Source organism: Anoplopoma fimbria, chromosome 8 (genome assembly GCF_027596085.1).
Source record: "Anoplopoma fimbria isolate UVic2021 breed Golden Eagle Sablefish chromosome 8, Afim_UVic_2022, whole genome shotgun sequence".
Lineage (NCBI taxonomy): Eukaryota > Metazoa > Chordata > Actinopteri > Perciformes > Anoplopomatidae > Anoplopoma > Anoplopoma fimbria.
The window spans coordinates 19,328,325-19,338,675 of record NC_072456.1 but is presented as its reverse complement, the minus strand read 5'-3'; the positions used below and the strand labels follow the sequence as shown (position 1 = coordinate 19,338,675).

At 38.9% G+C, this 10,351-nt stretch overlaps 1 protein-coding gene, 1 long non-coding RNA gene and 11 other non-coding genes across 15 annotated transcripts in view; all 13 read right to left on the bottom strand.

The window, feature by feature from the left end:
* Positions 1–152: 152 nt before the first annotated feature.
* On the bottom strand, positions 153–4,181 carry LOC129094740 (uncharacterized). The gene is made up of 14 exons (XR_008531368.1): positions 4,142–4,181; positions 3,591–3,637; positions 3,295–3,342; positions 3,064–3,114; positions 2,592–2,646; positions 2,362–2,406; positions 2,093–2,167; positions 1,861–1,910; positions 1,629–1,662; positions 1,271–1,315; positions 995–1,095; positions 786–813; positions 449–476; positions 153–240 (listed from the first exon to the last, which is right to left on the bottom strand). It is a non-coding gene; the product is annotated as an uncharacterized LOC129094740 (long non-coding RNA).
* LOC129095177 (small nucleolar RNA SNORD47) lies at positions 314–387 on the bottom strand. The gene has a single exon (XR_008531385.1). It is a non-coding gene; the product is annotated as a small nucleolar RNA SNORD47 (small nucleolar RNA).
* LOC129095176 (small nucleolar RNA SNORD47) lies at positions 645–718 on the bottom strand. The gene has a single exon (XR_008531384.1). It is a non-coding gene; the product is annotated as a small nucleolar RNA SNORD47 (small nucleolar RNA).
* LOC129095185 (small nucleolar RNA SNORD78) lies at positions 885–950 on the bottom strand. The gene has a single exon (XR_008531392.1). It is a non-coding gene; the product is annotated as a small nucleolar RNA SNORD78 (small nucleolar RNA).
* Positions 1,387–1,469, bottom strand: LOC129095181 (small nucleolar RNA snR60/Z15/Z230/Z193/J17). The gene has a single exon (XR_008531388.1). It is a non-coding gene; the product is annotated as a small nucleolar RNA snR60/Z15/Z230/Z193/J17 (small nucleolar RNA).
* On the bottom strand, positions 1,733–1,815 carry LOC129095183 (small nucleolar RNA snR60/Z15/Z230/Z193/J17). Its single transcript, XR_008531390.1, has one exon. It is a non-coding gene; the product is annotated as a small nucleolar RNA snR60/Z15/Z230/Z193/J17 (small nucleolar RNA).
* Positions 1,975–2,058, bottom strand: LOC129095170 (small nucleolar RNA SNORD79). Its single transcript, XR_008531379.1, has one exon. It is a non-coding gene; the product is annotated as a small nucleolar RNA SNORD79 (small nucleolar RNA).
* On the bottom strand, positions 2,236–2,318 carry LOC129095182 (small nucleolar RNA snR60/Z15/Z230/Z193/J17). Its single transcript, XR_008531389.1, has one exon. It is a non-coding gene; the product is annotated as a small nucleolar RNA snR60/Z15/Z230/Z193/J17 (small nucleolar RNA).
* On the bottom strand, positions 2,472–2,555 carry LOC129095169 (small nucleolar RNA SNORD79). Its single transcript, XR_008531378.1, has one exon. It is a non-coding gene; the product is annotated as a small nucleolar RNA SNORD79 (small nucleolar RNA).
* LOC129095186 (small nucleolar RNA SNORD75) lies at positions 3,181–3,242 on the bottom strand. Its single transcript, XR_008531393.1, has one exon. It is a non-coding gene; the product is annotated as a small nucleolar RNA SNORD75 (small nucleolar RNA).
* LOC129095179 (small nucleolar RNA SNORD74) lies at positions 3,471–3,551 on the bottom strand. The gene has a single exon (XR_008531387.1). It is a non-coding gene; the product is annotated as a small nucleolar RNA SNORD74 (small nucleolar RNA).
* LOC129095178 (small nucleolar RNA SNORD74) lies at positions 3,795–3,875 on the bottom strand. The gene has a single exon (XR_008531386.1). It is a non-coding gene; the product is annotated as a small nucleolar RNA SNORD74 (small nucleolar RNA).
* Positions 4,182–5,109: 928 nt separating the features above from the next.
* Positions 5,110–10,351, bottom strand: part of osbpl9 (oxysterol binding protein-like 9) — a 29,844-nt gene continuing 24,602 nt past the window's right edge. For all 3 annotated transcript variants that reach the window (XM_054602508.1, XM_054602509.1, XM_054602510.1), the window contains 11 exons: positions 10,124–10,239; positions 9,862–9,947; positions 9,572–9,752; positions 9,079–9,163; positions 8,301–8,411; positions 8,127–8,190; positions 7,887–8,027; positions 7,705–7,783; positions 7,394–7,485; positions 7,149–7,284; positions 5,110–6,780 (listed from right to left, as the gene is read on the bottom strand). In XM_054602508.1, coding sequence (XP_054458483.1) covers positions 6,706–6,780; positions 7,149–7,284; positions 7,394–7,485; positions 7,705–7,783; positions 7,887–8,027; positions 8,127–8,190; positions 8,301–8,411; positions 9,079–9,163; positions 9,572–9,752; positions 9,862–9,947; positions 10,124–10,239 — 1,166 coding nt within the window. In that variant the 3' untranslated portion in view covers positions 5,110–6,705. The remainder of the gene's footprint in view (positions 6,781–7,148; positions 7,285–7,393; positions 7,486–7,704; positions 7,784–7,886; positions 8,028–8,126; positions 8,191–8,300; positions 8,412–9,078; positions 9,164–9,571; positions 9,753–9,861; positions 9,948–10,123; positions 10,240–10,351) is intronic.

Sequence of the window (10,351 nt, the reverse complement as noted above, 5' to 3'; positions counted from 1 at the left end):
CATTTCCGGTAAAGGGAAACGTCACTTCCTTAAATAAACCCTGTTCATTACATGCCAGTATTAAGAGATGTGGACATGACTCAAAATGGCTTACTTTTATTGTTGCAGATTACTTTCAGAAGGAGAAAACACACGAACAAGCATTTCTTTTGATCATTTATTGCCACATATACAGTTTCTTTAGATTGACAGGTTTGCTGCTGGCTCTCCGGTCATCATAGAGGGCTGCACGGCTTCATTCTGAGGGAAAAAAGATTTCTCATTAAAATAAAGTGGAGAAAACAGCGACACTAAACAGGGTTTTGGACCACACAGCCTCAGAAATATATGGAACGGTAGGGGTATAATCATGGGATATCATTTGGCAGAATCTTTTCATCACAGGTAGTGGGTAGTTTATGGTAAAATATAATGAGGACATGTTTCTAGATTTAATAAAAATGCTTACCATGGTCACTCTGACAGAGCCAGCTATCCTAGAGGACAGGAAAATAAAAGAATGTCATTATAAGTCAATGACTGGTTGAATAGAAGTGAATTCACTGGGTTACTCAGTAACAGAAATTATCCACATTGAAGTTCAGGTTCTCATTAAAATAAAGTAGAGGAAACAGCGACACTAAACGCATGTTTATGGACCACACAGCCTCAGAAATATATGGAACGGTAGGAGTATAATCATGAGATATCATTTGGCAGAATCTTTTCATCACAGGTAGTGGTTAGTTTATGGTAACTAATATAATGAGGACATGTTTTCTAGATTTACAAATTAAAATGCTTACCATGGTCACTCTGACAGATCCAGCTTTCCTAGAGGATGGGAAAATAAAAGAACCTCATTATAAGTCAATGACTGGTTGATTAAGAGTTAATTCACTGGGTTACTCAGTAACAGAAATTATCCACATTGAAGTTCAGGTCAGACATTTGTTAAAACATCACTGAACCCAAGTCACTAAATGTCATCTTGTGGGAGGATTTTTATTCTCACCTCAGTGGATCTTGTCTTTTCAAACCAGCCTCCAAAGTCAATGATCATAACCTGGAGAGGTGTCACATCTTGTCCTCACGACAGTCACAACTGGACTCTACCTGCAAGGAGAACAACTTTGTGTAAATGAATGTGAATAAAAAGTTCAGTTCTTATCCTAGAAAATATTCAGATCAGATTAAATTAGAACTTCCTCAACTGGATCAGAGACCTGATTCATAGTCATCATATCTGAATGATATTAGCTGCAGAGCACCATTCTGACATGACACTTACCATCAGAGGGCTGTGAAGATTCTCCAACAGCAAAGTTTTACATATCTGGATGGGATGAGAAGAGATTCTTTATTACCTTTTAGATTTAACACCTCAGGGCTAAATTACAATTGCATCTGATACATCAGCTAGGAGCGAAAGACAATAGATGAATCTTCATGGTTTAATCTGCTGAACTATGCTGTCATCATTGTATCAGGCATCATTGGCACCTTAACCCAGCAACCATTATGACATGTCATTGCAGGGGCTTATTTATTTAAACCACCAGCAGTGTTTATTACCAAACAACTAGTCAAAATGGCTGCTGTGGAAAAGTGCCGTTTAAGGATCCTTGTACTTTAGCCTTTCAACTCACCTTCACTTGGCCTTTTGGACTGCTGGTGTTGTTCCTAAAAATTGAGAGAATTTACATTATAATAAAGCCATGTAGAAATCAAGTGGCCTCAATGGTTGTCAAGGCCAACACATCAGCTAGGAGCGAAAGACAATCGGGAAATCTTCATGGTTTAATCTGCTGAACTATGCTGTCATCATTGTATCAGACCAGTTTTTTTATTATCAAGTGTACTTTAACACAAAATACTCACCATTAACTGATCGAAGTAATGTCAAGCTGGAGCCAAGTACTGAGGACCACCTGCAAGTTAACACTGACATTAGCAAAAGCTTTCATTTTCATATGAAGGCATTTCCAAAGTCTGCACCGCATCAGTAGAAAGTTGTCTTTCACTCTTTTCAGAGAGATTCCCTTTTTGTTTTTTTAAACAAGTTCATCATTGACAGTTTAAAAAAGAAAGCTGTGTAAAATGACTGCATTACCTGCTGCAATGACATGTCATTGAACGGTCAACTCAAGCCACAGCTTGGCCTTCTGGACTGGCATCAATAATGTTCCTGAAAATTGAGAATTAACATTATTAAAAAGCCATATAGAAATCAAGTGGCCTCACTGGTTGTCAAGGCCGACACATCAGCTAGGAGCGAAAGACAATAGGGAAATCTTCATGGTTTAATCTGCTGAACTATGCTGTCATCATTGTATCGGATCAGTTTTGTTTTTATGAAAAAGGTTCTCAGATTTCACTCACCATTATCCAAGTAACTTCAAACTGGAGCCAAGTATTGCGGACCACCTGCAAGTTAACACTACACATTAGTAAAAACTCCCATTTTCATATGAAGGTATTTCAGAAGTCTGCACTGCATCAGTAGAAAGTTGTCTTTCACTCTTTTCAGAGAGATTCCCTTTTTGTTTTTTTAAACAAGTTCATCATTTACAGTTTTTTTAAAGAATACTGGGATAAAAGGACTGCATTACCTGCTGCAATGACATGATGTCATTGGACGGTCAACTCAAACCATGTTTGGCACACCTGAAGGAAGACAAAAATAATGAGCATAAAAATAATAAACTTGAATCTGAAGGCAACAAGTTCTGTGCCTCAGATAAATCAACTGGTGGGTTGAGAGTATCGTCATCCATCTTGTCGAGAGTAGCAAATAAATGTCATCAGCAGCACATGAGAATGTGAAAAATAAGGCAGACAGATGCTTCTCTGGGTGTGCCAGCTTTAGAAAGGCCATTCACAGCAGAAATCTCAACTGTTTGAGCACAGAATCTGCATGCTTATGGGGCCAAAAGCAAGTGTGGCTGGTGTATATCAAATCTAATTAAAAAGATTAAATCTCATTAATACTAGTAAAACTTTTAAATAAATTAAAGTAAGGAGTGAACCTCAGAGAAGCATAAATCCATCTCAAATGCCATTTTGAGTCAAACTGAGCCTCACCTCATTTGGTCTCAACCTTGCTTCCTGCATGGCTCTCAAGGTCCAAGACACCTGTTGATAAACACCTTTTAGTACAATACAGGTCATATTGAAACAAACAGGTATAGCTTAACTGAAAGTCTCAGGGTAAAATTTCTCAGAAATCACATCTGTCCACTACTCTTAAAACATCATAGACTTCCTGGTGGATTAGCACAAGTCATTTTATTAGGAGAAAAATAAGGATCTTACCATCTTTGTACACGATGTCGTTCACAACTTGAAGACATCTTTTTCAACCTGAAGGAAAGAAACACTTTAAGTTACATGGAACCCATAAGAAAAGTTTCAAAAGCTGAAAAGTTTCTCCTTCCACATGCTGTACCCAGCTAACGTTAAGCTAGACAAAACATTTTTTTAAGCCTTTTCCCATGAAGTCAGAAATGTTGGCATTCTTCACTATTAATCAGATGTCCCTACCAACATTTATATCATCATATAGTCATGGGAATGCTGCAGCAAAGTAGTAACCATTTCTTGTTGCTTACCATCTCATTTCCAGCTTCATTTTGCAGTGATCCCGTGGTTTACAGGCCTACAACAAAAAAAAAAATTTGAATACTAAAACCATAAAATGAGGCAGCTTCTCTGCAGGTAAGTCATAGTTTAAAGCATTACATTCCTCCACATGCTGCGCACGCAGCAGGTAACCCACACTAGTAAGCTAGACTAGAGCTGATGTTAAAGCTTCTACCATGCAGTCAGAAAAGTTGGCATTCTTCACTTTTAATCAGATGTCCCTACCAACATTATTTTCATCATATAGTCATGGGATTGCAGCAGCAAAGTTACACTTATCTCATTAAAGAGGGAGATTATCTAGCTGGCTAGTTAGCATCGCAACGAGACACGTGGTGGAGGCCTGCTGCTAAAGCTAAGATTAAGTCCATCAAGGAAGCATTTAAGCCAAATAAAGCCAGTAAAGGCGCACAATAATGAACATAAATGAGTATTAAGCTGCAGTCAAAGCTAAATAACAATAGTTTGACGACATGTAACTATGACAAATAGGTTCAGTAGGTTTCTGCGTCATCTTTACCTGGAGCGGGGCCGGAGAGTGAGAACTAACAGAGGGTGCGGATCGCTTTTATAGCCGGGGTCGCAATGGCTGATGGGAAAATAAATATTTCGACAGCTAGCGCCCCTGCTGGTCATTCGTGTCATTACAAATGACAAAAAAAATGACATTTGTAATCCCAATTTGTTTACTTAACATGCTGAATCTGAATCTTACACATCATCTTTTCGTTATGCCATCCTGTTGTGTGTATTGTATATTAATGTATTGATCTGATGTTATTGATCTTACTCACATGGATTTCCAAAAAGGCCAATTTAATCAGACCTCAATGGGCCCCAAAAGCCAGACCTTCAAAGTGTGTCAATTGTTTTCTCTTAATTTACTTAAGAAAACATAACATTTTTAAGTAATTAATGCATAATGCGTTTTTCCCAGCATATAGTACTGGTTGGTTTCTGGACGATTAATAAATCTGTCATGTTGTCTTTCCTCCCTGAAGTCTGTCACCATGTTCTGAGCAATAAGGTGAGACTTGAGGCAATGCTCATCTGAAATAACCAGGACAATATCTCGCAGGAATAAACTCATGGAGATTTAATATTATGCATCAATAAACAGGAAAATCTGGTACAATCAATGGTTATGATCAAAAATTTAAATAAAAAATACATTTTGATTGCTCTCTATTAGGCGATACTGAGTGATACTGAAATGTATGGCAAGGCCTCGATTCAATATAATTTACAAACACATACCATGGAGGAAAAAACTAAATAAAAACTAACAAATTTAGCTTGGACACTGAATTTAATTTGTCTCGTTTCTAAAGGCATTTTCTTATGCTTTAGAGGATTAAATTCACCAGCTGCATCTACATGCTGCATTTAAGTGTTTCATACATACAGCACCAGGAATATATACAACAGAGTTTAATACAGAACTCTGTTGTGAGCTCTCTACAGCACTGAGAGATATTCTTGAGCATCTTCAGGAGAAAATTGTTTTTTATTTCTGACTTTCATCCAAATATCATTGCATTTATATCCAATCTGTGTAGCTGTAAATAAGAGACTGAATGATGTTTAATAAAGCAGAGGTGTACAGTAGGATAAATATTGCCCTCTATGTGGTGATCTCAAAAGTTAGTGAACAAAAACAAAAATCAAGTTGACGAGAAAACAGAACCAGTAGAACACAGTCTGGTCTCAAAGCAGCTCTATGGAACCGCAGCAGTGTTTAAAATGTCTGCACTGGTTCCTCGTTTTCACACTCCTCACCCTGTGACAACACCTGAACCATCAAGTTGATCCACTCTGACATCTGTGCGTTTAGGAGAGGAAACCAGACTCCAAAATTGAGGAACAAAAAGGGAGACTTTACAGACTCAGTCCTTGTCTTAGGTCCTCATCATGAACCAGCAATCCACAATCCACAAACATGTAAACAATCATTTGTTCATAAATGCCTTCAGGTAACATGGAAACATTTTTAGAGGATTGTTTGTTCTCTGTTCAGAGGAAAGTCCCTTTAGCCTTTTATCTAAACCTTTTTTGGCATAACGGACACCAAAATTGGTCCTTTGAACAGGCAATGTCAATGATCATCTTTATTGCATATATTCCACAAATCTATCACAACTCTCCCAATCAGTGAGTTCAGATGCTATGGCTTATGTGGGGGCTTTGCTTGTGAACAGTGTGAAGGAACAAATAGACGCAGACGTTGACCTGAAATGGGAGCGCAACACCAAAAAGGGGTAAATGGAATGATTCCTAAAGATGTAAAGCCATCAAGTTCATATCCTCAAATATTTTTACACTATTGCCAGAAAGGAAAATAAACAAAAAGAGCATTGAAAATAAAAAAAAGAATATATATTTATATATCCATCATATGTATATCTATATATATATATATATAAACAACAGTTACAACTAGTTGCAGGCTTGCGGAGGATTCCTCCGCCGCCCCTTTAAGATTCATCCCTTCCACCGTTATAAGGCTGTCAGACTCTCGGAGGGGGCAGCAGCTTTCTTTCCTCAGTCACCAGATTCCCTGAGATGTAGAGCGCCGATTTATTATTCATAAGGTTTATTTGATTTGAACACCATCAATCACACATCCCTTGCCCCCTCCCACCCCCCAAAAAAACATTTGTGTAGGGAAACGTGCTCCTCTGGCTCGTCCTGTGGAGCTGATGTAGGGTGCTGTCGTGAAGCTGACGCAGAGAATTGAGAGAGGAGATGTGCCAACCCTCCCGTCCTCACTCTGCACTGCCGAGTCTTGTCTTGTCGGGTGGTGGGTATCGGTGGAGGTGGAAGGGAAATTGCCGAAAATAAGGAGAGAGAGCTTTTACCAGTTTTCACGTTTCATCTTAGAGGCTTTTCCATTTGATTTCATTCATTTCCATATTGTTGTTTTACAGTCAAATGCAAAGCTGTGTACATATTCAATCATCAGTCATTCCAAGGCTTGGTAAAGAAGTGGTTTTGCAAAAGAGTTCTTATGAAGACTCTGCTGTGTGTGCATTTCTTTATGCATATGTATGGTGTGTGTGTATCGTAGGAGTGTGCGTAGTCTTCTCAGGGCCTCTGAGAGGCAAATCTCTTTAATAGAGGCTCGTCATAGACCCAGCACTCGCCGTCCTCGTGGAATAGCTGCAGCAAGACACAAGGAAAAACATTGCTTACAATCAAATATTTGAACTGATCGTAAAATAAAACAAAATGATCTGACATTTCTAACACAGATTTTATCAAATAAATGTGTTGAATCGGTCAAATTTCAAGTTTAGAGATAGCTGCCTTCAATTTCCTGTTATATGACAACGACACAAACTGTGTACAATCTGGTAACTTGAAAATAATTGAATGTTTCCCTTTTGCTCATGTAACCCCATGCTGTGGTAAAAATATATTGAGCTTTACAGGTAAAAAGATGCATGTCAATGTCTCTGCATTTTGTGAAGTCCATTATCACACAGGGTTCATGTTCTTTTTGGTAGATGAAGAACAGACAGTCTCACCCTGGTCTCCCACTGCTGCTCGTTCTCCTTCCTCTCTCTGGCCTCGGCTCTCTGTTTCTCCTCCAGCCGGTGTTTGGCGTCTGTTGCTGCATCGATGTCTTTCTGCTTCAGGTTCAACGTCACATCTCGCCACAACCTGGTGAATGGAAGGGGTGAAAAGACAGAGTTTGTTTCTGAGGGAGAGCCCTTTTTTCGTGATCCTAGGTAGGTCCGCCAAGGTATGCAGGAGCAGTTTCATTTCTCACCTTCGGGACTCGTAGTCGAGCTGGTCCTCCAGCTTTCTCACTTTCTTCTTAATGATGCCTATCCTCCTAGTGTCTATGAACACTGTGTTCTCCTAGAAACACACACAAAACATATAGATGAATGTATTAATGTGTTTAGTCATAGCTAAACTCTCCCCAAGTGTAAGGAATGCCTACATTTTATTTCTGTTCAACTTATAAATTATGATGAATTTGCGTTATGTAATAATTGTCTAATTCTAAAAAGCCTCCGGGCCATTAAAAAAATGATAAGAGAAATGGGAATAGGAAGAGATAAAGAAAAGACTCACTCCAGTCGCCCACTTGGCATACATCACTCCGTTCCATTCTCCTTCAATGGAGCAGAAAGACTTCTTATCATTAGGTGCACTGAAAGAGAGATAGAAAAGAATTGTGGTATATGAAGTTAAAAAAGGTCAGACTCTTTGAACTGTGAATTAAAACTGTGCTGTGCAGCCGTTTTTCCTCTTACAAAATCTCTGCGGTGATCCTGTGCTTCTTTCCTCCGTAGAAGGGTTTAGTGTGGAACACGATGTTAGCACTGTAGCCCGACTTGGAGCAGGAGATGTTGCACTCTCCACCCAGCTCCACCCACGGCACAGTCAGAATCGACCTGGACAGACAGGATGAGGTCAGTGACGCATATATTAATGTCCAGAGAGAAGTTATTCAGTGGTGACACATACAGATGCAGGAGTACAGTAACACGCACCTGCCATATCCGTTTGGGAAGGTGAGGATGTAATGTTCATCGTGCTCCAAACACGACACACAACCTGAAACAACACCAGCAAATTAGTATTACAACTACATGAGGAGGTGACAGTAAAGGGTGTAAAAAATAATAATAACATTTTGGAGTGTATGAAGCAGGGGGCTTAAGTACCTTGGCCAATATTGTGGACACCGATGGACATGCCTAAGAACTTAGACTTAGTCCAGATGTGTGCGTTGAACTGGATCTTCCTATTTAAACATTCTGCGTAGAATGCAGAAACTGCAGAAAGGAGAGAGGAAGTTTTAGAAAAGTGACAAGGTCTCAGCAATAGTCCAGAAAATGAAGCAAACATGCATTAAGCTGGAGTCTTTAAAATGTAGTCAAAATATTTTATTTACATTTTAAAGATTAAGATATCTTAATTCAACAGCCTATACACTTTGCTATATATGTTTTGGTTTTTTTACCTCTAAAAGGCAATGAGAAATAATCAAACCCACACATTTTGAATATCCTGCCATTTAAAACAAATATGTTAACAAATTCTTAAGCTTTTAATACTCAGGCAAAACTATGGCTTTAGCATAGGCAAATCTGTGAACACTGAGATACATGGGTTTATACATTTTAATTTATTTTTGCTGTTTTTAATGGGCACTTTCAGTCATAGTTCTGAATTGTTGTTTTAATAACTGCCTGTATGGGTTGTTTATAGCGATTATTTGCTTATATCTGTTTTAATGTTAGTTTCTGTATTAGATGGTTCAATTATATTTATTTTATATATAAATATATTTTTTTCTAACCAAAGACAAGGTCTGCAAATTAGCTACGGCTGGAAGTCCTATATTCACTGCATCGATTGCACTTTATTTAAATGTTACAATGTCTACATGTATTGTCCCTATCCCCCAAAAAATCATAAACTATTAGGATCCACACTTACTGGGTGGGTGGTGAGAGACCTGCTCTGCCACAAAACACACACTGTTGGATGACGACCACGGTACTGGACCTTCTGATACGGTCTCCTGGAGGGTGGAGGAGAGGAAATAAAAGAAGGAGTTTTACCAGGTTACATATACACAAAACCTGAAAAACTAATTAATTGTTGTGACTATGTAAATAATATAAAATTGAAAGGTGTTGTGTGTGTAGCAATGTACATAAAAAAGAATCAGTTTCACGAGACAAGAACAGTTTGTTCAATTTAGTGTTATTTGTATAACCAAATACAGCGTCTCAATGAGCTTAACAAGCCAACAACTACATTTTAACCAAAGAGACAGCTTGTTTAAAAAAAAAAAAAAAAAAAAAAAAAAAAAGGCATAAATATGAACTTCTGTAAAGATGTGTTAAAGTTGTTTTTGTTGCGACATTAATCTAAAGCGTAGAAGTGGTCAAGCATAAGAAAAGGCTGCAGAGGCCTGGGCTCTCACCGTGGGTTGGGAAGGCTCCTCGGTTTCGCTGGGCAGATCCCAGTGGCAGTAGAAGACTTCTCCCAGTATGGGGTTGTAAGGTTTCTTGGCCACTGAACCTTTCCTCCCTGCATGGAAAGCTGACAGGTACCACTTCACCACGTGAACCATGCGGTCCCGGGCCTCCAGCTGCTCAGCGATACTAGAAGTCACACAAATGAGTTTAACCACTTAATATTTTACAGTTTCTGAATATATTTAAAAATCTGTGTGATGCGATAGCTTGCACCAGTGAGAGAGATGATCCTTACCTTACAAATACGTCTGGATGTGCAAAGAAGTCTGCGTACATTTCTAACAAAGATCTCCTCTCTAGGATGAAAGTAGGCAGGACCACCTGAGAAATATAACAAAGGAGAATTACTGAACAACTGCTGCTGCATGGGTTGTTCAAGACAAAACAGCTTGCACATGATGTTGGTGACTAAAAGGATAAAGGGACCACTGCAGTGAGAGAAATACAGACTTAACCAACAGATATATAACTAAATAATGTTGGTCAGGGCTCTTTACCTTCGTAAGGTCCATGCCCAAACGAACTTGAGAGAGAAGATGCATGATGACGCTCTTGTGCTCCTCCACAGACTCGCCCTCACCGTCATCATCGCGGTCATCGTGGTCAAACTGGTCTGCAGACAACAGCAGAGGACAAGTCTCACTTGGCTGTAAACCATTACGTTCCCTGTCTTTTCATGTGTAAGACATCAAAAGTGACAAATACTTGAAGCTACTGGGATGGTG